The 24,517-nt window shown below is 45.6% G+C and overlaps 1 protein-coding gene across 1 annotated transcript in view; it reads left to right on the forward strand.

Moving 5' to 3' along the window:
• The window catches only part of GLDC (glycine decarboxylase), a 212,791-nt gene that overhangs the window by 31,666 nt on the left and 156,608 nt on the right, over positions 1-24,517 (forward strand). The window contains exon 3 of the mRNA XM_085633437.1: positions 12,183-12,318. Within this exon, the coding sequence (XP_085489563.1) occupies positions 12,183-12,318 (136 nt within the window). The remainder of the gene's footprint in view (positions 1-12,182; positions 12,319-24,517) is intronic.

Below are 24,517 nucleotides of genomic sequence, written 5' to 3' on the forward strand. Positions count from 1 at the left end.
ATTGGGGCACCTGTGACTTTAGCTCATTACAAATACTACATGACATAAGAGGAAAACCATGGCACATGGGAGATGGCAACCAGCATATAATACTGCCCCTGACATACTAGAGGTGATGATTTTAACATGAGGCATATGGATAGAATTAATTGCAAACGTCTGACCCTGGTGTATTGTAGGGAATTCTTGGTGTAATTCGACACCCATGGCATATGACTGGCCTGCATGATAAAATGCTGGTCCTAGCACAATGGAGGTAATGTTTGACATATGGGGGCACCCATAGCACATTCTGAACTAGAAAACAATCGGGTCTTCTCAGGAGCATCCGGTTTTATTGCCTTGGCACACCATGAAACAACTTGAATATGAAGGAGTTTCTTTTCAGAGCCTATGGTTTTATTAGCAGAATTATGTGAAAATTGTGCTTTTAAATGCACTATTTGAACCTCCTTAACTCTGTTCTCAGGGCGAGGACCCCAAAGATTTCTTAGGAGAGGTCTGCTTTGCAACAATTTAGGGCAAGTATTGCTTCCCGCCACTTTCAAGGACCAGGTCAGCGCCCTAATGTAGGTGATTTCTAAAATGGAAATTTGTCTGTTTATATTAATCGTGCAGTTATGGTGCTTTGTAGTCTCCATTATTGTGATGTCTTTAGGGGTACGTTCCTGTGACACCACTTCCTGGGGATTTGAGGTCAACGGTCAAATGATGTGACTTCCTGTGATGTCATTAAGACATTGTCACTTCGGCTACTACCCCTTGCATTTTGGTGAATCGACCTCCATGGGTGTCTGTCATACGGAGTCAGGTGCTGGCTCTAGGGCGGTGCGAACGGTGCCACTGCACCGGGCGTTGTCTTGGGGTGGGGGCTCCCTGTTGGCAAATATATTATGGCTTGAAAACCATCTGTTGCCCCGTTCCTTGCCCCCAGCAATTGTCAGACATCAATAAAAATGTCAAGGTAACTCCAGTGATATGTTCTTCCTGGAGAGAGACGGAGTTTTGTCTAGAGCTAGTTTGACTCCTCTTAAGGTAGCTCAGAGGGTTAATATGCCTGCTGCTAAGAATGTGTGCCATGCAGAAAACAAAGGGCAGATAATGTTAAAAGGTCAATGGGTTACTGCTTCTGTCAAAAATCTGTTATTTGAAGTTTATTAGTTAAAATCTTAATAAATAGTGAGCTATTAACCGTCATCAAAGAGGTGCATGCAAACTGCAAGGTGTATATTAGACCTATGTTTTTTTTTTGCCCGGTCTTTCATTTACCTAATCTTGCAAAAAGGTTTCAATTGGGTAGAAATTAATTATTAAAGAGAACCCCCTCACAATTAGTGTTATGTTTTAAATTCTGAATTTGTGCTTTTCCAGACCAAGGGCTCTCAAACTATACCGCATACCAGTATGGATGACATGTGACTCCTACATCTTGTAATCCTCTGTTTTATGCAACACTTCTTATACACTGCTTTACACGCTTGATCGTCTCTGTTAAATGTGTGTATGATGTAAAGTGCTCTGACACCTCACATTGGTGTGAGTGGCGCTATAAAACTAAATGAATCTGAGAGACTGGTATGGGGACTTGTGGGGCAGTGTTAAGGGGTGGTAGCGATAGAATCTGTGGCAGAGGTGGTCATTGAGGGGCGCCAACGAACGTTGTCCCACAGGGGGCCACCAGTGCTGGGGCTCTTTAAGATGGCGGTAGAGGGTGCTTGCGTCGTTAGTTGTGGTGTTATGTAAGATCGCGCACAACCCCAATGATCATCTGGTACTTGTATGTTTCTAGGGCCGCTTGCGGTGGTAGTTTGGTTTATGTGCCACGCAGAGAAACGCCAGCCATTGCTTGGTAACCACAGACTGAAGCCTGAATGGCTGTGCTAATGCGAACTGGCTGCGACGAGGCCGTCTCTGGACATCACGTTGTATTTTTGGGGAATAGAATTTACATCAAAAGCCCATTCATTCGTTAGCTCTTCGCTGGGGACTTCGATTTGCATCCACGGTATGTCCTATTGCTGGTTTGCGATGCTTAATAAGTGACTGATGCGAACAAACTGGTTAGATAGCATTATTTCAGCTGGATTCCAGTGTATTGAGGAAGGCACCGTATTGCTTCAGTGTGAAGTTTGTTTTCTGGTGTTCCTGCTGGCCTCCCCTCTGGTCATGTTGACAAATTCCTGACTAGATCCTTTAAAAACATAAGCACAAAGAAGCCACGGGGCGAGGGGTTAACGCGGGGGCCGTGGCTGTCGAGCCGCGCGCTCTGCTCGGACGCTCGGCTATTCTCTGTTTTTAAGAGGCTTATGCAGTCAGGGCGAAGGAATGTGCTTTCAGGACCATGAAACGGGAAAAAGAAAAGCTATTGTGTAACGAGGACATTTAAAAGCTCTCTGTGCCAGGATAATGCAGCACCCCCCTCTCTCTCCCCCCCCCCCCCCCCGTTGACCCCGCACCAGCCAGAGATTAGTAAACCAGTTAATAGGATGCTTTTATTAATGCGGGCTGTGATAGCGGGTAGAGTGCAGCGAATGCTCAGTGCTGCTGGGAATGTGACCGCACTCGTTTGCGCTTATTTTTTGTAATTTGAGCGGTAATCGGGGTGGCCACCTACCAAGAAGGTACATCGTGGACAGTTACTGTAGAGACAGTCGAAATCAGGAAAACATTTAATTTTTACGGACACATCTGAGGAGATCATACAATTCTAAAATAAATGGCCGAGAGAAGTGCAGGTAAAAATGCGTTTCTTTGGTGTGTACAGCAAAGGTGTGTTGAGCAAACACTCACATAGTTGAACTTAAAGATGAAATACTAGTGAAAGTATACATTTCAAGCAACATTCGACAGCAAACATTGGAGAGTTGTCACAATCCTCCCCCCTACACCATGATTCACAGTTGTAGTAGCAGCGCTCTGCTGTTGAATATAGACATGGCGAACATAGGCAGTAGCACTACTCTATTTTACTTCTTTCCGAAGGTGGCATTTTTAGGTCGAGCATTCGAGACCTCTTCTATATACTTGTATGTGCATGTACCTTGTGGGCTTTGGAGATCAACCCTAGGACTGGTCTGCTTCCGCTTAGGGACTTTTTTTTCTGTTTAACGGTCTCTATTTAACTGTCTTGTTAGAAAACGGCCAGCAGAGGTCAGTAAAATACCAGAATTGCTTTCTGCTCAGACTTTCTTTCTTTGTATTTTTCTGGCAGCTGCCTCCATTTAACTTTCTTGATAGAAAACGACCAGCAGAGGTCAGTAAAATACCAGAATCACTTTAGCATTCTCTAGATTCCAGTCCATAGAAATTGTCTTCCACGATCACCCGTAGACAATTTTTTTTTCAAATCTTGTATTTTCAGTGATATGACCACCGAAGGCCCTGATTTGATAATAAAAACAGAGCTTTGGACTATACCATTTCCCGCTGAAAGGCAATGTGTCTCTCCATGTGTTCCCATACCTGGCATGTCACGCAGTTTGTTGCTTACTTTCTCTCCATGTTAAAGAACAGTAGATGTTTTAGCACCCAGGCTAATGTGCTGCATAGCTAAATACATATAAGGTCCCAAAGGGGAGACAGAATGCATTGCAAATGCTTGTTATCCGAGCTGTCAGACTTGGCAAGTTCTTTGTTCCCGAGAGACCAGAGTACCATAGAGTTTAGGTTTTGAGTGGTCAGTGTGAGAGAGCACTAACATTGTGTAAGTATTGGGTATAAAATAGTGCAATTGTTGTGCGTGTGTTGAGTGCGAAAAAGCGCAGGTGCTGGAATGCAATGGCGTGGCAATAGTGTGGAATGTCAGTGTTCTAATGTTGAGTGTTTATGCCTGAAAATGCTTTTACTGTAAGCACTCGTCCCAAGAGACTGCATTGGTTGTGGGTGCTAGGCACACAATTAAACATTTATGGCTCTCACACCCAGATTCTGTCACCACCATTGTGTGTTGCAGGGATGGTACAACAAAGACTGCAACATGAGCAATGGACAGAGGGACATCTTTGGCAGCTGTTGATCTTTGGAAGTCATTTTGTATCAATTTCCACTAGGCCTGGGCGGTAAATTCCGTTCGCGGAATTTGGGTAATTTAGTGTTCCGCGGAGAACGCATAATTGCCCAAAATTCCAAGTTTCGTGGAATTTTTTGCTTGTTCGCGCTTTCAAAATGCGTGTTCGCGAGATATTTCCCCCCCGAGCACACAAACAGCGTTCGCAAACAGGAAAAAAGCATTGTGAACAGGCGGAACAAGCAATTCCGCGTGTTCACGGAACTGCGTGTTCGCGGAGACTTTTTACCTTTTTGGCGGAACTTTGCGTTGTGACTACGCAAATTCCGCCCACCCCTAATTTCCACCCCGAAATGAACGGAGTGAGCAGGTTGCCCTTAATGAAGGGATTTCGGGATTGAGAGAAAGGAGTGTAGGTAGGGAAACTTCCCCTCTACCAACCAGACCCACATGAAAAATTGGGCCAAATACAGATTCATTTTTCAGCGCCCTTTTCCTAAAAAGCCAAAGTTTCTGAAAGAGCGCTTTAGGAAGTATCACAGTATTTTATGGTGTGGTAAGTAAATCAGACCTACTACAAGGCCCACACACCCAAGCAAATTTTTAGAAAATTGTGCTGAAATAGTCTTAGATCGATTTAGAGAAGAATCCAAATTCAAGAAACCACTCAACATATGTTTTTGAGTGACCTGCTTCGGTCTCAGCCCCTATGTGACAGACTTGTTCCTCTGTGCTGGGAGGCTGTCGGGTAGCCATGCTCTTTAGAAATTCATAGCATAGCAATTTTTCAGCACGTTCCTTAAATTTCTAAACGGCTATAAGAAAGACAGGCATGTTAAACTCCATTTCATATGTGTAGTAAACAATCCTGTCTAATACTGAGCTGTTCTTTGTTCCTCAGATTAACTGCAGGGTGAAAACACAACTACTCGTCTATCGATCAGTCCCCCAGCACAAAGGCTTGTTGTCATAAAAACAACTTGTCTTTCAAAAATGTATTTTACCCAAAGGTGCACGATTGGATGCCAAACATCACTTTGTAATTTTTGTGCTAATGCCACCACCAATTTGCCTTGCATACCTATATATCTGCATCCGCCTATAACTGTCATTGTTATGCTAATAAAAGCATAATACCAGAAGTGGGGACTATCATGCCATGAATGCCCACAAAACCAGGACAATTGCTGTAGGAAATTGGGGTTTTGATTGGGAGGGGAGGGTGAAGACTCTTCTCAAGCAACAACCACCATTCCTGTCAGGATTAGCCACACCGTCATTAAATTAACCTGTGCTTAACCCTCTGCCAGCTTGGCACAAAAACAGTTAAGCTTAAATTAGCCACTGTGTAAAGTATCTATGCAGCACACATAGTAATGAAATGGAAACTCAACCCAAGAAAAATCCCACACAAATTTAGGAAAATAGAAAAAATTATAATAAATAAAATGACCTTAAATTAAATCCAATCAGTAGAACCAGAGTTCTGAACTTTTTTTTTTTTTTTAACGTTTTAAGAGAAAGATAGCACGCTCAAGATCAAAGCACCAACCGTGGGTATCTGGCCATGCAAGTCTAAATTTAAGCTAGACCGCAATAGAGCGTGGCTCGGCTACATAAGGTGGATTGGGCCTCGTCTCACCTTCGGACTTGGAAGACATTTCGAAGAAACATGCCTGTGAAGGTAAAGTTGAGCAAGGCACATAGTTTTGCCCCATCCTCTCCCTATTCAAAACTCTACTTGTGCTGACACATTATTTACTCTAGGCATGCAGTACATTCCTGTTTGTTTAACACGTTTGAATTAAGTGTACATTCCCTAGGAGAATTAACCATTTCAGGATGTTTAGTTTCTGTATTTTTTAATTAACATATTACTCCTGCATTGCACCGGCTTTATTCCAAGTCCCTTCCATGTGTTTTAAACGGGCCGCGATTGAGCACTCCTGAGCAGAAGCTGAATACAGTGCGAGTTTCTCACAGGGCCTGTCAGTGGGACATGAAAGTGTTAATACCACATGGTCATCCAATCCTTGGCCTCTTTGCAAAACGCACAGAGCAATAGTCATGTATTTTAGTCACACTTGGGATTCTGTGCGAATGTTTGTCTAAAGGAAGTTCACAGTTGTCAACATTGACAAGGTGAAGGCAAACAAAATACGGTGCTTACAGGTGGGTGGATGTGTTTGGGGAGGAGTTGAAGAAGATGCAAGAAATTGCATTCAGGAGAGCGTGAACACAACGGGTGTGAGGAGACACTGAAGATCACTGCCCCTTTCACAGGCCGCAGTAAAATTCAATTGAGTCTCAATTTCCAAACCAACATTTTCAATATTTATTTCCAACAAAACCATTGTTGCTACTAATTTACCTTTAGCAGCTAAGAACCAGTGACCAAGCCAAACAGTCCTGGCTGATTTTAGGTGCATGTCAGTTGTTATGTTATATGGATGGAAGCAATAACAGAATGCATACAGAGGAACCAAAATACTGGTCCAGTAGCTCAATATGAAAATCACAAACTTAGGTTACATGTTTAAATCATTTCCTTAATTATACAGACCACACCCCTTTTTAAAGACCCTCCCTTTTCAAATCCCACTTAAAACACTGCTTCCAGTTCTTCACCAGTGTTCTTCTCCAGGGCTACATGTTTCCCCCACTCCTCGTGCTCTTTTCTGACGCTTTCTGCTGCCCCCTTCTCTGCTTGCTCTGTTCTGTTGCGCTGTTCCAGTGCTCCCCACTCCTTTCTCTTCTCAGTGCTGTTCTGTTCCAGTGCTCTGTTGCCCTCTCCTCTATGGCTTCCTCCAGTGGACTGGCCTGCCCACTCCTCCTCGCCCTCTTTTCTAGCACTTTCACACCCTCCTCGTTATGCTCTCGTCCAGTACTGGTCACCACCCACTCCTTTTCACGATCTCCTCCACTGCCCCTTCCTCTTTAGGCTCTTCAGCTGTCTTCTTCTTTGCTCTCCTCTGGTGCGGTTTTCCAGTGCTTTCCTCCAGTGTTCTCCACCTCCTCCTCCTCCTCCTGCTTTCCTCCAGTGGTGGCTCCTCAGCTAAGAAGTATCTTCCCCTCCCCCCCCGCCCCCCCCAGCAAACAAAAGGAAAAATAAAGCGATGATAACCTCGAGTTATCATTTAATTTTTTCCTGTAGCAGCAGCTTTGAAGGGCGGGCTGCTCTGACACTGGAGCAGGGGGAGTGTGTGAGCGCACTCTGCAAGTGCTCATGAATGTTTAGCCGGCCTTTTGGGGCCGACCAAACATGCCTGTGCACTTAGCATGTTCTCCACCCATGCTGCATTAGAGCCTGCATGGAGAATATGTCCAGGCTCCCAGTACCTGACTGAGTGCCGCGGCGCTCAGACCAATCACAATACTGCATTGCAGCGTTGATTGGCTTAGGGAGCCCGGGTGTGCTTCCTGTTGTGTTTCGGTGGTGCTGAGGGACGAGGAAGAGGGACGGAGAAGGGACGCAGTGTTATGGTAAGGTGTGTTTTTCTTTATTTTTTTAGTGTTTTGTAAATTCTTTTTATTCTCCTTAAACCCCAACCCCTGTCCCCTGCCCCGCCACCCCCAATCTGTGCCGGCCGCGCCTGCTTTCATCCAGTGCTTTCCACTGTCTACTCATCATGCTCTTCTACTGCCCTTAAGTGCTTTCTTGCAGTGCTCTCCTCCAGTGTTCATTGCTGTTCCTCTTCAGGATTTTGTCCAGTACACGCACTGCCTGTTCCTGACAGTCTTCTACTCAAGTGCTCTCCTCTGCCGCCTCCTCTTTGTGCTCTCCTTCAGTTCTCCTTGCTCCTCTTAGTGATCTTTTTAGGTGCTCTCCCCTGGAGCATGCTCTCTGATCTACACACCATGATGGAGACTTCCTTTTAATAATCTGTCTCTTGGTGCATGGCTCTTCGCAAAGATGTAGGGAAACCAATTGGGAAGTAATGGCAACAGGCAACTCTTGCTAATGCAGCCAACTCCACAGTCCGTTTCTGGGGTGCTCAGTTATCCAATATTGGCAGGTTAGGAGACCCAGGCAGAAGGACAATATAATTTGTTCAAATTCAAACACTTTAGCAAACTAGTCCCACTGAAACTGCAATGTAGAAGTGCTAACTCCAAGGGCTGTAACTTTCACTGGTAAGCATATTTGGTAAACGGGCCATAAGACTGGGTGTTCTCTCACTGGGTTGTAGCCGATGAGTTCCAGTCCAGTATTTTAAATCTCATATATTTAGCAGCCTTCAGCCGGATTATAAATTATATTTTTGGCAAAACATGAGCGCAGAGGAGTAAGTTCGAAAAGTGATTGACAAAAACACATGATCTGCACATGTGGGGATGGAGGCTGGGATTATAATCCATTTCTCCTGGTTTCACCCTATCCACTAGACCCCAAACTATGTGGGGGGAGTTCTGGTGGCATGGTGTAGACACCAGCCTTCTCAGAGAAATGCCACTATGTTGGGGGCCATGCCCAAATTTGTGTTATGTTTATTACTAGCATGTTTAGGGAATAGGAATGCTGGAATTTAGATGTTTCCCATTTCCACAGCTAAGATTTATCCACTGGACCTCATCTAGCAGTGATGCTAGCCGAAACCAGTGAATTGGCCACCTTGAGTAGGGCCCTGTTATTTTTTATAGCATTCACTACATAAATCAGACCCTGTTTCGAAGCACTCTTTAAGTTTGCAGAACAAACGGAAACTAAAAGTATAAATAGATCATGACAACTGGGTGTTATTTAGATGGGCTCTGGGGCAGTAAGTGGCAATGGGGCAGTATCATGGTGGATACTGTTGTGTTCCATTGATGTCCCGGGAACAAGACACTGTTTTATTCCAAGGGATCAAGAAAAGAGGGGTGAAAAGCTCTGGCATAAACTAGGAAGGAATCATTGAAACTTTAGCATTTGAACCAACTCATTTTATCAACACTTACAGGATGGATGAAAGTCTGATACGGCAATGGGAATCAAATCAGAAGCACTAATTGTAGCATTTAATAGCTCACAATCTTGAATATTGAATTGGCACATGCCTTTTGTGCACTGTAGCCTTGGTGCAGTGCGCAGAGACCCTTCACTGCTACACAGATAAAGAACTTAAGGAACATTGGTCAGGACTCACTCAAGGCAGAGGCCAGGTTCAGGATTCAAGGTCTGACGCTTGTGTCTGTAGCTCAGACAGAAGGCCAGCCAACTAGCCTTTGCAGTCACTAAGGTTGTTCTGGATTCAAGCAGCAAGGCATGCCTCAAGCAGTAGGGCAGTCATCTAAGGGGATAAGGTGGCTTCAAGCATCAGGGCAGTCCACTGGTAGAAGCAGGGCAGTCCTCTCCAGTACTCAAGCAGCGGGGCGGTCCTGTGGAATGCAACGCAGTCCTTCTGGGGGTCCTCCACAAGTCCTGGAGTTTACTGAAGAGTTGGTCAGAGGGCCAAATATTCATACAGGACACAGGCTCCAAATGGTCAGTACAAAAAATGTCCTCTTTCTAAAAGGGGCATTTTCAGAGTTGTGACTTAAGCACCCAACTTTGCCATTAAAGAGGATTTTAAATTGCAATTCTTTTGATGCCAAACCTGACCTTTTTAAATTTTCCAATCAAAAGTTAGCACTTATAAAAGTAATACGGTAACCCAATGTTATCCTATGGGAGAGGTAGGCCTCGCAGTAGTGAAAAACGAATTTGAGAGCTTTTCACTACTAGGACATGTAAAACTTAAAACACATGCCCTATTTTTTTTTAAATACACTGCACCCTGTCCTAGGGGATGTGTGGGCCCTAACTTGGGGATTACTTGTATTAAAAAAGGAAGTTTAGGCCTGGCATAAAGCTTATTTTGAAAGCCCGAATTGGCAATTTAAAATTGCACACAGGCTGCATTGGCAGGCCTGAGACCTGTTTTAAAGGGCACTCAAGTGGGTGGCATAAGTGCTGCAGGCCCACTAGTAGAATTTAATTTACAGCCCCTAGGTAAAAGTAGTACAACTTTACTAGGGGCTTTATAAGTAGTAAGCCAATTTTACCATGTTTTAAGGACCGGGCACAAGCACTTTGTGCACTTTACCATTGCTAATCAGTGATAGCCCTAATACCAACAAAAATTAAACTCAGAAAACAGGAGGGTAAACGGCAGAAGGTTTGGAAATCTGCCTGCAGAGATGGCATTGTCCAACAATTGGACAATTAAAGACTACCTCAATAAAAAGGCAATTCTGCAGGAGGTTGCCAAACATTTGCTAGATTGGAAACATACCTGCTCTTTAGAAGTAGGCCTGTTCTGGAATGGCGAGACTGAAAGATATGATCGGGTCTCTACAAGCCAGCAGGGCTAGGGCAGAGTAAATGGGAGATATTTCAGAACCTGATGTTGCCTTGAAAGTTTGAAATGATTGTGTGATTCAGCGCAGGTTTCTTTTATCGTTGTTGGTTTACGTTTGTGGGCCGGTCTAGTGTCAAAGCACTGAGGGAGAAATGGACTTGGAAAGGAGGTACTCACATAGGAAGGATTTGACACCATGTTGTGGGCAGCGAAAGGTGGTAGGAGCCTTGTGAAGAAAGTGGCTGTTACCAATATTTCACTTGATAGATTGTGTATAGGTAGTCAGAATTAAGTTATCTGCTTGATGGGATGGAAGAGGGCAGAACTAATTTGCTTGGAGTGAGGGGACAGGAGGGAACAGAAGATAAGGTTTGCTATAATCGTATATTACAGTGCATTGTCCAGGCGATAAGACTGACCAAAGAAAGCCCCTGGGGAGGCGGAAGGTTGCCCTTCCACCCCGTCAGCAGTTTTTAATCGGACCTGGCACGTAATGTATCCCTTTCAGATGCACCCACCTGTGTACCCACAGCTGAAGAGGAAACTGGAGGGAGTGCAGGAAGGCAGCTTTAACATAGATGTCCAGGTTTCTGGAGGTCAAGGTTTGGATCAGCAGTCTAATATAGGGTACAGTTGGCTTGGCCCTAATAACCGCCTAGTCTATGGCTTAAACTGGGCTTTTGGCATTCAAGAAGTCACTCCAAGTTGCCCGCTGGACCCGGAGAGGCCACAGTTCACGTTGCCTAGCAAGAGCTGGATCTCCTTGTTGGACTGCATGGAGGGTGAAGAAAGCTGCATCCCACCCCGTTTTGCTTCAGCATTTCTTGTGCAATGGTAAGATGAATTTGCAGAGTCTAACTCTAATGATGAGCTAGATACTGACACATTAGCAAGAGCTTTTTTTGGTACACATCAGAATGCAATGCAGAAACCATTCTTGACACGAGGAGCCGAACACATCATGCCAAAGTACGTACATTCCAGATATTCCCCTTTTGTAGTTTTCCTACCACATGTTTCTAAAATCTTGTTGCTAGCATCGTGTGGCTAACTTGCCCTCAGTGGCTGCCTCTTTCATACCATATTCCCACACCTTGCCAACACCCTTCAGGTTGGGTAATTCCATATAGAAATGTCTATGGTACAGTACATGTTACTCTTTCAGCTATTGGAGAAATGCTTGTTTGAAGTCTCAGCAAATGTCTGCAGTGGTTAAACCTGATAAAAGAGGTTCTATTTTTCAAAAAGTTGGGTGGGTGGTAATTGTAGGAAGTTCTATACTGAGAGAGAATTCTTTGTGCCAAGATTTCAAAACTTTCTTGCTAATAAAATGCTACTGCCTCAGCCCCCGCCAAGGCCACCACCAACCACATCTCTGACCTGAAAGTCTGTGGAAATGATTTCTCTGGGCCACATAAAAGGATGAGGTCTGCCTGTTATGTTTCCAAATGACTGTCGCTGAAGTGAGTTTTACTCCATTAATAGTCTACATTCCGGTCATGCACAGACCTTTATTACCCCCTTCCCGCACCTCAAACAAAATTGTAAACTTGGATTTTTTTTACCGAAACGCAAAACATAATGGTGTGATTACACATTCTAAAAGCGACCTCAACGTATTTTCTGAAGCGGAAAGAATGAGACCCTTATTCCTCATTGATGCTAAAGTACTACTTGTGTATATATACCCTTTCAGTTTGGTTAATTATGGTAGATATCGTATGTTTAATTGATCTTAAGTTATCCAGATGGGAGTGACAGTGTAACTGACAATTTACGGATCTAAACCACAAAAGTATGTGGTATTCGACTTTAAAGGCCGCTTTTTTTAACACATTGTTTTTCTACTTTTTTAGGTGAAAATGAAATTCTCCGCACGCTTCACGAGATTGCAAGTAAGAATCAGATCTGGCGGTCCTACATTGGCATGGGCTACTACAACTGCTCGGTGCCACCGGTGATACTGCGGAATTTGTTAGAGAATGCAGGATGGTAATTACAATCCCATATATAAATCTATAAAATGACCCCGATATTCGAACTTGTGCCTCTGATGTGCAACGAGGCCTGGTTTGGAGTCTGCACTGTGACAATGAACATTTGTGACTTATTATTTGACAATTACGGGCCCTGATGTACCACATTTCTGACAAGACTCGGACTGGATGATTAACTATTTTTTTAACAGTCAACGAGTAGCATTTTTGTGTTGGCAAAATCCCCGTCTTTAGCTAAATGCGCTTGTCTTGCTCTGGTCTGTATGATATAATATTAAAAGTCCCTGGGAATTTCCTAGTGCTGTGCAGTGTTATGAATAATTGTCTGACTGTAACAAGATGGTAACATTTTCTGGCCTATGCACTTCATTCCTGATATCCCGGATTGTCTCGAAGGTCATTTATATTTCTTCAAGAGTTACAAAGTGCTTCAAGGCTGCGTGCAGTTGGACTAGTCTAGCTACCTTGATAAAAGGGGAATTATAGTGGTGTGATGGTGCCTCCCGCCCTTTGTGGTAAGATGAGCGTGACCTTTTATGGGGCAGATTCACATGACCTTTCTAAAGAGTGAGGGATTCTGTTGGTAGGAAGCTGTACTCGTATGTCTTAAGTTGATCTCTTTTGGTGATTGCCAACAAGCAGTCAGAGTTGCTGCTTCTCTGTTCTTTCTCCTGTGATTCCCCGCTGGCCTGACAGCATGTATAGGTCTGCTAGAATTTTGCAATGTAACATAACATTGTGGAGAAACCAGTCCTGCACCCAGCTGAAGTTGTTTTCGGGGTTGTGCCCTTGGCTTTCCCACCCTCGGAGGAAATATATTGTTTCTAGTGTATATTTTTAAATGTTTGGAAGTTAATAGCCATATAAATTGTTTAGGAACATCCATCACTTTTTAAAGTGTGTGGGGTTTTTATTCATCATGCGCAGCGCTCCTTTCTACTGCTCGGCCTCCTCCAACCCCCACTCCCGTAACACTAAATGCGGTAAATCAAGCATAAGTGCACATTTTACTTCGTTCGCAAATTCCATCATGGGGCATGCGTTTCCGCAGATCCTGATTTTGAGTGAATCAAAGGTCTGCGGAATTGGCACATATATATATTTTATGTGCACACTTCATTTGAACTTGGGGTTTGATTTATGGCTTTCTTTGTTCAATTGTGTAAACTGGCTGATACGGCTATAATTGGAATATTATTCAGGTGGTGTATGTGGAGGGTCAGCTATGCTATTTTTGAGTTTCATCACCATTTATGACCAATAGCTTTGAAGCTGCTTGGTGCCCCTTCAGCCCACAGCCTTCTGGAGTGAAGGGCAGAGATGTCTGCCGTGGCCCGCAAGCTCTGGGTACAAGGGCTGGACTTTCCTGAAATCCTGCGCTGAGCATCTGCAGCCAAAGAGGCTTGTGTGTTTGAGATGGACCCCCACCACCAATATTTCCTATTATTGCAAAGATCTACAGCTTTACAGCAAAGCATCTTGGAGGCACAGCTCTGCAGATCTAGACACTGAACACACGTGGGATGGGCTAGCACACATGCACTACTGAAGTGCAGTGACCAGCAAGTTGCGCTGGTGCCTAAAATTGTGTTCTACCGAACTGCTGGAGAGCACTGTAGGTCAGCCTTTATAAGTCAGTGGCACACCTTGTATCCCGCTAGTTGTGGTGGAAATCACAGGACCAGTCACACAGTCGATACATTTTCTGATAAGTTCCCAGTCTGGTTGGTTTGGGGTTTGTCACTGATAAGTTGAGGAGTTAAGCTCATTTTAGGCTATACTTTAATTCTTGGCACATGGTTGTCATATGTCGTAGTGCCCAAACCTGGGGCAATAGTGCCCCTAGTATAATGGTAGTAACTCCTCCCACATAATGGACAGATGCATGGGTATGCAAGAATCTACTTATGCAGGACTGTTTACAAATATATATTTGCAGCTGATATTTGAGTGTTAATTATTGCCCCGTCTGATACTGTACCTTGTAATGTCTTTAATCTGTCAGTTGAACTTTTCCAAACCTGAAGTGTTCAGTGTCACTGAAAGTCGGTGAAATTTGTTTAACTCTGTGGCCTGACATAGTGCAATTTGTGTATTTTCTCTCTGTTCCAAGGAGATTTCAAATCACACCAAAAAAAGCTGAGCATCTCAGTGAAAGGTGCAGGGTGGAAAAATTAAAGTAAGCAACATGTAAAGGTGAAGAAAGATGCTATGAGAAGCCATATGAAAAGTTGTTTCTGAACTGGCTCTTGTGGCTTTTTAGACATGTCTGGGAAATTTGTGGTGAAAAAGCACAATTTAAACACCGCTGTCTCAATTTTTTTGCATGGGTGACCTCGCAATACACCATGGGAGGAGTCCTGTTTGCTTGAGACACCATGAAATATCCAGACTAGATAATAGGTTCCCTTCAGAAACAATGGCATGTTAGCACTCTACATAAAAATTTAGGAATAAAGTGGCTATCACCCGGGAGGGTATCCTGGTGCTGAGCAGGTATAAGTCTAGCCTAGTGGGAATGCTCAACAACCCAGGTCTTCAGCTTCTTGAATTCAAAAAGGGAGGCGGAAGCTCTTGTATGTAGTGGCAGGTGACTACATGCTTTAGGAGCGAAGTAGAAGGTTGGACATTTGTTTTTCTTTATGCGGGGTATTTGTGCAAGTAGGAGCCCAGACATGCGGACATGTCTTGAAGGTTTGTGGAAGCAGTTGGGATTGAGGTATGATGGCCAGTGCTTTGAGTGTGGATGAGGAGTTTGAATTGTGCTAGTTTGCAAATGGGGAGCCAGTGAAGCGCTTTCATAGGCATAGAGGATGCTACCATGGTACAGCTTGTGTGTGACCAGGGTGTTTTTGACGGTCTTCCGGGTGCTGATTGGGAGCCATTTGAAAATCTTCCTTGCATCTTCAGCGTATGGAAGCATGAGGTGGTGACTGTATTGACTTGAGCAATCATGTTGAGTTTGCTATTGATGATGATCCTGGGGTTCTTGGTGTGGATGGTAGGGATGGTTGTCTGTCCTAGCTCTGTTGGCCAACAGGTGGAGTCCCGCAGTGATGTGACCATCCCGGTAACGTCTGTCTTGTCGGTGTTCAGCTTCAGGCAGTTACTCTTCATCTAGTGAGCGGTTTCTGTCATACAGGCATTGAACTTGATACGTGTAATGAGTTTCTTATCCATGAGGGAGCGAATGAGTTGTCTGTCGTCGCCGTAGGAGAGGACTTGGATTTCATCAGTGCGGATGATGCTGGCTAGAGTGATCATGTATGTGTTGAAGAGGGGGTCGAGCTCTGGGTGTATGGAGCCAGGCTGACTGACTGGGTCCTTCCAGGCAAGAAAGAGCAGATTGGAGTGCATGTCCTTGGATTCTGATGTGTAGTCTTTGGATTAAGATGAGGTGGAGACTGTTGAATGCTGCGTAGAAGTACAAGAGGATGAAAGCAGCCATGTCTCCTATGTTCAGAATCATGTGAATGTCATCTGTAGCAGTGATGAGGGCAGTTTTGGTACTGTGGTTCGGTCTGAAACCAGACTAAGTGGTGTTGAGGAAATGGTGGTTGTTAAAGTGTTCAATGAGGCATCTGTTATGGTTTTCTTTAAGACCTTGGTTCTGTAGTTGGCTAGCGTTAAAAGGTCCGCAGAGGGTTTCTTCACTAATGGGAGGACAGTTGGATGTTTCCAAGCATCTGTGAAGGTTGCAGAAGAGGTGGAGGCATTCAGAATGGGTGTGAGTATGGTGCTGATGGGTAGCAGTCCTTTGGAGTAGGCATGGAGAGGGCAGGGGTCCGATGGGGCACCTGAGTGCATGGACTTCATAATGTTTTTTCTGCGGTGATGACAGACCATGTATTAGCATTGGTTCATTGGATAAGATCGGGAGGTGTTTGCTGAGCTCTGTTGGTCTGGTTGCGGGCTGAAGTTGCTGTAAATGCAGTGATTTTGTTGCTAAGAATTGTGAAAGATTGTTGCAGAGGTCCTGCGAGGGGGTGATAGGTGAAATCTTTCACAATGGTGAAGTGTTCTTTGCTTCTGTTGATGCTGTCGTTGATAGTCCGCCAGAGTAGCGCGTATGGTAGAATGAATAGTTTGGCAGTAGTGTTTGTGTATCTGAATGTGGTCCTGTCTGCATTGTTCTAGCTCATTCTCCATTTGTGTTCCAGTTGTTTGCAGTGGCATTTTATAATTTCGAGTTCCTCTGTGTACCGCTTGGCCTGGGGTTTGAATCCTGTTGTATTGCTTTTTGAGGGGGTGCAGGGAGTCGGCACAGGAGGTAATCCAATTAAAGTTGATTGATTTGGGGAGGCTGTTGCTATGTTTGGGTCGGTGGGTGTTGATAGGATGCTCCAATCCTAGTCGGTGATGCTGTTCCAGTTTTCAGTTATGCTGTACAATGTTTGGTAGTCAGGCTAACTAGCTTGCTGCAGTTCTGGGCATGTGCTTTTGACCCACTACCTTTAAAGACCATTTGCTACCACTGTTGCTAAACCCTGCTTTAAGAAATATAACGTCTGCTTTGGGTGCAGGGAGTGACTTTTCTCCAGGCCTTTCACATCCACCCCTAGAACACAATGGGCTGGTCCTTTAGTTGTGCTAAGTAGACTCTGGCCTTAGAGGCTGGCTTTTTGTGAGAACTAAATTTGGCAACATTCTTCCTCTTCTCCACCCCCAGCCACCTTGCCCTCCCAATATGGCCAATAAGGCTGGTCTCACACTTTCTAGAGAGCTCCTGGATACCCTCACGTGTGATTGGTGCACTGCAAAGAACCAATAACCTCTTATAACCTATTTTGACTGCCTAGAACGAGTCCAATAATGCAGTAGATTGTAGTGGAAGTTTGTCTGCCCAGTTGTATTTGTATTGGAACAAATATTCCACCATATTTTCTATAGTCATTTTAACTTCAAGATCCACCCCTATCTTTTTTTGATTACCCAATTTGCATAGTTTTCTTGGCTCAATCTTGGGTGCACTTACTTTTTTTCTATTAATTTGATCCAGCATACTTGAAAAGGCCCAAAGGTGTTAGCGATTTTCACTGAGAAAAAATATTTCAGCAAACATTGCAATTTAACCTAATCTGCTGTGTCACTATTTCTGGCTGTTATAGGTCATATAAGAAATTGATGAACACAGAGGGAAACACAATTGTATTATATGTGAGCAGTAGATCTCCAGACAGGGCCTTTACTTTCATGTTATGGCTACTGATAAGACTCCACTGGTCAATCACACTAGACTTTGTCCCTTGAGTGATCATGGACACAGAGCTGAGAACATTGATCAGCAGTGAGCCTGCCAATGTTGTATAATTCCTGGCATACACAACTGATCTTTCTGCCACTCCTATAAACGTATGTTTGAATAGGCCTAAGCTGACATTGGTTGACTTTTCAGACTGATACAATTGCGTGTTCTGTTTTTGTGGCATCCCACTCTAGTTGTTTTTTTTTTTTTTTTTAAGTTTCAAAAACCTTTATTGACAATATAGGAGAAACATAAGGCAGTTGCCCGCCGTACAGTATACAAAGGCCGCGGGCATCCAAGCGGGCGGGTCCCCGTAAGAGCAATAACACAGCCATTCAGACGACATCCCGGAGGACCGGCGGCGTCGTGAACACCCAACCCATGACAAATGAGCGACCTCGCGCCTGTCAGCGTACCGCCGCTGCGCTACTTCTGGCCCACGCCATAGTCTGCATATGACTCCGGCCGGCATCAGCGAAACCAACCACACACTCAATAACTCCAAACAAAACCCCAACTCCCTACTCTCCCTCCCCCCCCCCCCCCCCCCCCCCCCGCGCGCACATCGTCTTGTCTGGTCAGGCGACCTTGTCTAAGTGTGTCAGCTATCCCACTCTAGTTGTATTGCAACATCTTATTTCTGGTAGTTTTCCATAATTTATAGGGTACCTAAGTACTGTGCTCTATACATCTGCAACTACCAGTGAAAAACGGATGTAGAAAAAAATGACTAGTCTACGACGTCCCGGAGGTGGTGAATAAACTGATAGTTTTGCAGTTTTCCCTGAAAAGAAGGGTGAGGCAGTTTTGCAGTTTTCCCTGAAAAGAAGGGTGAGGCAGAGTGGTAAGTTTGGTGGTATGATTGAAAAGGGTTGGCGGTTGCTGTAGAGCTGACCAGTCCTGCTCCTGCACTTGATACTTAAGGCCTCACGTTTCTGCTATCCTGCGTGGCACCTTTTCTTACTAATCAATTCTACCATATTGCTCTTATTGGAGATTTTTTTTAAGGTCCTTCAATACTCTGATTACTTGTATATTTTGAGATTTTTTTTTTTTCTTTTTTTCTTCATTTAATTTTTTTGTGCGCTAGATCAGTAAGTCTGTTGCAAATCGATTAAAGGACACCCGCATGCTTGGACAGAGCCACACCCCTTATATACACCTTGAATGTTTCCCATACAGTTTGCCGTGGCCATTTCTTCCTTGAAGACTGTGTCCAATAGTGAATAGGGAGGGAATCGCCAGGTAAAGGGGGGGGAATATGCGCCTTGGGAGCCTTAGGAGCGTCAAGTACCAACAAGAGGGGGGAATGGTCAGAGTAAGTGTGCAGGAGAATTTTACATGTCTTAATATTTGTAAGCAGCTGCCTAGCAGCAAACCAGTAATCAATCCTAGTGTGAACATCATGGTACGCAGAGTAGTGTGTATCCCCTCTTGTCCCGGATGCCGCAGGCGCCAAGCATCACACATGTCTAAACTCACCAATGTGGTGTCCATAATCTTAGCTGAGGCTGAGATGCGACCTGTCCAAAGTAGGGTCCCTAACAAAATTAAAATCTCCCCATAAAAGGCGTCCAAACGTGCGGGGTTGTACCGCGTCGGACAGTCTTCTGTAAAAGTCGGTATTATCAAAATTCGGACCATAAACATTCACCAAAAGCAGACCCATCCCTTTTCCTATACACCTAGTGATCACAAATCTACCCTCCTTGTCAGTCTCTAAAGGCTCCAACTTTAACGCCCTTCTAGGGTTCACCCACATAAGAACCCCCCTAGCATGTGAGGTAAAGCCAGCCGCATGTGTGTTGCCCTGCAACCCTCTAGTATGCAGCATAGGGCTGTCTTGCGGGAGGTGCGTTTCCTGCAATAGTGCGATATCTATCATGTCTGTGCAGGTAACTTAATATCTTGCAGACTTTCCTATGGTCGTTTAGACCTTGCACGTTCCATGTGAGCGCGTTAACAGTGTACAAGCAATCGTCCCTACGGGGTCTAGTCGAATCTGTCATAAGTCTGTTCCACGTATAGCTCCCATTCTGTTCTGTTGTTTTGATATGTGTATGATACAACACCGCAAAATGTCACGGTAGTAAAAACAGTCCTTGAGAGTCCCAATACTGTCCCTCCCACCACCCACGACCGGCAATTCCCAACTGCACCTGAACGACAATTCCCCACCCAAACCCTGCAGAAAGCAAAAGAACATATGCAGATTCACTTAAGCTGATTTCAATACCCCATTCCCCCATCACAACTTGAACAAGAGTAGTGTGATTCACACAAGGGCAGATGTTGCGCACAGAAAAAAAACATGAGCAATGGCTGTTTCTAGCACACGGCGCAATCCACCGCCAATAAGAACTAGCCTTCTAACCAAGAAGTCCCTCGCATTTTCATACTTTGTTAAATGCAGTGACACCTCCAAGGGTTCAACCCATGTTGCACATTGTGCGCCCATGTGGCACCCATAGGTCGAGACTGCTGCAACTGAGAACCTGTCTCCAAATAGTACAATTTATTAGTCAGACCCCCGCCCCCCACCCAAGCTCAAACTGCTCACAACACCTCTTCAAACATCGACTGAAAACATTGCAATGTTCATCTCAGTTCTGTTCCTCAAGGCTACCGCCGACTGCTCCCTCCAGTACTTCTCGCGCCGGGCTACTCCGAGTCTCCTTGGCCCACTCTTTCAGAGCTTTTTGTAGGGATTTGGGTTCAGTAAAAATCCGTGAGGAGCCATTTCTGTTAACTCGAAGCTTGGCTGGATATAACATGGCGTAGTCTATATTTAGGTCTCTCATTTGGCGCTTAAATGGAGTAGTTGCTTGCGTGCTTCTTGCACACGTGCCGTGAAGTCTGGGTATAGGGAGATGTTGGACCCCTCATATTGCAGAGACTTCTTGGCCCTTGCAGCGGCCAATGCCGAGTCCCGGTAATTCAGTAATCTTGCTATTATGGGCCGTGGCGGCATACCAGGAGGAGGGTGTGGGCCCAACGAGCTATGCGCGCTCTCACCACAAATGGTAGAAAACACTTCCTTGCCCAGTAGTGTGGTCAGTAGCGCCTCAGTTAACTTCTCCATATTGCCTGTTGGAGTCGATTCTGGGACCCCCATGATGTGCAGGTTGTTTCCGGCGCGAGCGCGCCTCCAAATCTTCGGCCTTGTCTTGAAGGGCTTGCAGGGCTTTTTCCGTTATTAGGCGACTCGTGTCCAGCGACATTTGTGCCTCTTCCACCTCAGTGATCCTGTGTTCTGCCATGTCTGTTCTCTCCGCATGTTTGTCTATTCTTTCGGACATCCTATCCATACAGTAAAAGACATCTATCTTATTGCTCAGGCCTGCCAAGCTGCCTTGGAGATTTTTTTCCATCGTGATCACCATGGAGTGGATATCGCCCTCCGCCATTTCGTGTGGTTGGTACAGAGTGGTATCCTCTTCCTCCACCGCAGAGTCTTGGCTTTTGGACTTTATATTGTCAAATGTGAGCTTGGGCTGATATCTGTCAACTCTGCCCATCGTGTGTGGCACAGCACGGGCAATGCCGGGCTCTCAGATATTGACACGGCCTAGCATGTAGTTATGAAACAGCAAGAGGGTAGAAGTAGGGCTCAACAGTTCCTTTATGGTGCCGCTGGTAGCTCTTGTCAATCGGTCAGCAACTCCTGAGTCGTCACTTTGATAGGCTGGTGCAGATTTTTCTAGTAATCTCAGCCAGACTATGCAGATCACGTTATATCCTGCTTGGGGGACACCTAGTACAAGGAGTAGCGAGGGCACGTCTGTTTGTCATCTCTCAGCTCCATGTAAAAAAGCAGACTTGTAGTGATGCAGCTGTTCAGGTCTCCCCACCAGGCCGTGTCACCCGACTGAGTATAAAGTCCCCTACTCGCGTGGCCTTCTGGCGCGTCATTATCCCCAGCGCAGCCCCTGTTCTTTTTCCCAGCTCCAGCTATGCGCTCACATCGTTGCTTCTGCAGGGATCGGGTGCGGGACTCCGGCCCCCGCCCGATTTCCAATCCGTAGTGTTACGCTGGTGGCTTAAATCCGTGTCCAGGCATGAGCGGTGGTCCGCAGAGTCCGATCGCGGTACCGGTAGCCCGCTCTCCGCCAATTCCAGCCTGCCGGGTGTCAGAGGAGCCGCAGTAGTGCAGGCGCCTGCATCGCGAGGGGCTGCACCCGACGCCACTCACTTTAGGCCGGTGCTTCAACGCAGCGTGCAGGCCGTAGCGGGGTGCTTCGCAGTATCTGCAGTATGTAGATGGATAGAAAGGTCACGAACAGCTCTACCCGGTGCCAGCCTCTTCCGAGACAAATGCCGCCGCTGAGTGGAGTTATCGAGGGCATTAGAAGGAGGATTTTTGGAGGATTATGTGGCGGTTTCACGTAGCCGGGCTTTTAAGCTGCCATCTTGCCGTCCGCAAGCTCCGCCCCCCATATTTTGAGATTATTATTCCTCTAACAAATTTTGGACTGAAGGATTTTTGCAAACCGTGTACCATTGAATCTGTGTACCATTGAATCTACGACGTTATTCCGCCACCCTTTTCCCCGCTTGGAATCACAACGCGGTCGTTACAATGACCGCGTTGTGATTCCACATACCATTACTCCGCAAGTCGGAACAACGAATTGCGGATGGGGGGCGCTGGATGTTGGAATAGTATAATTTACCATTCCAACTCCAGTCTTTACGGACACTAGGAAAGGTGTTGGATTTTAAAGGGAACAGTCCAGCCCGAACTGCCAAGCCATGTCTTCCCTGGACCGGAAACCAGCATCCAGGGAGGACCTGGCTTGGCAGTTCGGGCTGGACTGTTCACTTGAGGCACAGGGTCAAGACTGATATGCATATGGCTGGGTTCAAACTGGAATGACATGGTGAGCAAAAAAAGATGGATTTAGGCCCAGATCTCTGTACTGGGGTGAATGTATGACATTGTTCTGCATTCTGTCCATCATCTGTTTTTGCATTTGTCACCCCGAGTGGGACGGGTATGCTCAGACGTGAGTCCTGTGCTCTCCATGCCACTGGTATCAAGCTATCCTGGCTGAAGAGGGGTGAAACCCCGAAACCGTTCCTAGGATGCTTGGTTCCAGTCCAGGGAGGACCTGGCCTGGTAGTTCAGGCTGGACTGTTCCCTTGAGGCACAGGGTCAAGACTGATTTGCATATGGCTGGGTTCAAACTGGAATGACATAGTGAGCAAAAAAACGATGGATTCAGGCCCAGATCTCTGTACTGGGGTGAATGTATGACATTGTTCTGCATTCTGTCCAACTGTTTTTGCATATAATTCAAAGGCCACACAGACATGCTGCTGCCTCTTAAGTCCAGGGATACTTCAGTCTCTACGCGGATGATATAGTGGCTCTCGGACGCCTTCAGGGTCCTACCGGCCTTCCTGGACGAGCTGGGACAGCTCATCAGATTCATCAGGGACATACCTCGGAGTGCAGATTGCCCCCGCCATGGAAGAGGGTCCGCCATTTACCGTGCTTTGCTCTGGCAGGTACATACTGACTTTGCACAGTGTAACAACTACCACTCTTCAGGCTCAGAAGGGTGGCTGTGAAAATGACCACACTGCAGAGGGCTCTATTTTTGTTTCAGGTCCTCCGTTTAGTACCCCCGCTTTGTTTGGGAAAGGTGGAGGCCACGCATGAACCACGCTCAGATTCCCTGCATAGCCTGGGAGGGGGGTTTAGGGGTTCCTAACCTTTTTAAATAACTTTAGCTTACTATGGCCTGCCGGCAGACAGGATGCATGCGGTACCTGCAGGTTCACCACTGGGTTACCCACCCGGAATTCCAGAGGGGGGTACAAGGAAAGCAAGCAATGCATTATGACGGATGTATATGACCTCTTGCTGCAATCTCAAACTGAAGAGAAAGCGCCAGGCCGAAAACGGTGGGAGTTGGAATTGGGACAGACCCTGACACAGAAGGAGTGGGGGATATTTACTACAGAGCGCAGCATATGGCACACATCACCGCAAGTACAGAAGCAGCTGCTAAAATTTCCAGGTAAAAGTATCTTATCGGTTGGGCTACCCAAGAGGAACCCGCTCGCTTTGCGTACTGCTGGAGCGACTGGTGTGGGAACCTTGCTCTGCCTTCTGTGGGCTTGTCTAAAGCTCACCGCGTACTAGGATGCGGTCCTGACTGACATTGACAAGTACTTTGACATGCAGCTGCCACGCTTCCCAGGGTACATTATTCTGAAGCTTTTCCACCCTTTGACCTTTTCCCTTAAATCTAGGAGGGATCAATCTATTTTCCTTGGCACTGGGAGCAGCGCTACAAGAAATTCTCTTTGGGGAACAGAGAAACTCCCGACTCATACTAATTGCCTCCACAGAATATGGTATATATTCGGTATGGAACACCTGACTCTCGCGATGATCCATCAGCTAGTTGCCTACAGAGAGCTGTGCTTACCCTACAATACACTGCTCTCTGTTCAATTGTACAAATCAACGTGTACCTATGCCTGCTGCAACTGAGACTGAGGATGATGTACAACAAAGGGGGGTGGGAGATGGGGGGGCGGGGGGGTGAGCTCCACCCGGCCAGTGAGTTGCGGGGTGGAGCAACTGGGGTTTTGTTCTGGTTGCTTTTATTTTTCTCATTTTTATGCGAGCCCCAGTTAAGGGGCCTTATAGCGACTGCATTCATGTATCATTTGCACCAAAATGTTAATAAAAAGATTTGAACCATAAGTGAAGGGAGAATGAGCCCATAACATCCCCAAGAATAGCCTCCTTTCTATAATACAAAGTGCAATAAGAGTCAACATTCAGTACATCTGTGTAAGAATCCCATGATTGGAACTAATCGCATTTAAGAAAACAATACAGCTTCTTTGTCATATTCTCAACATTATTCCAGATTCACATAATCCAGTTCCTCAATAGCTAGTACAAATTGTTACTTAATATACAATGACA

Source organism: Triturus cristatus, chromosome 2_1 (genome assembly GCF_964204655.1).
Source record: "Triturus cristatus chromosome 2_1, aTriCri1.1, whole genome shotgun sequence".
Taxonomy (NCBI): domain Eukaryota; kingdom Metazoa; phylum Chordata; class Amphibia; order Caudata; family Salamandridae; genus Triturus; species Triturus cristatus.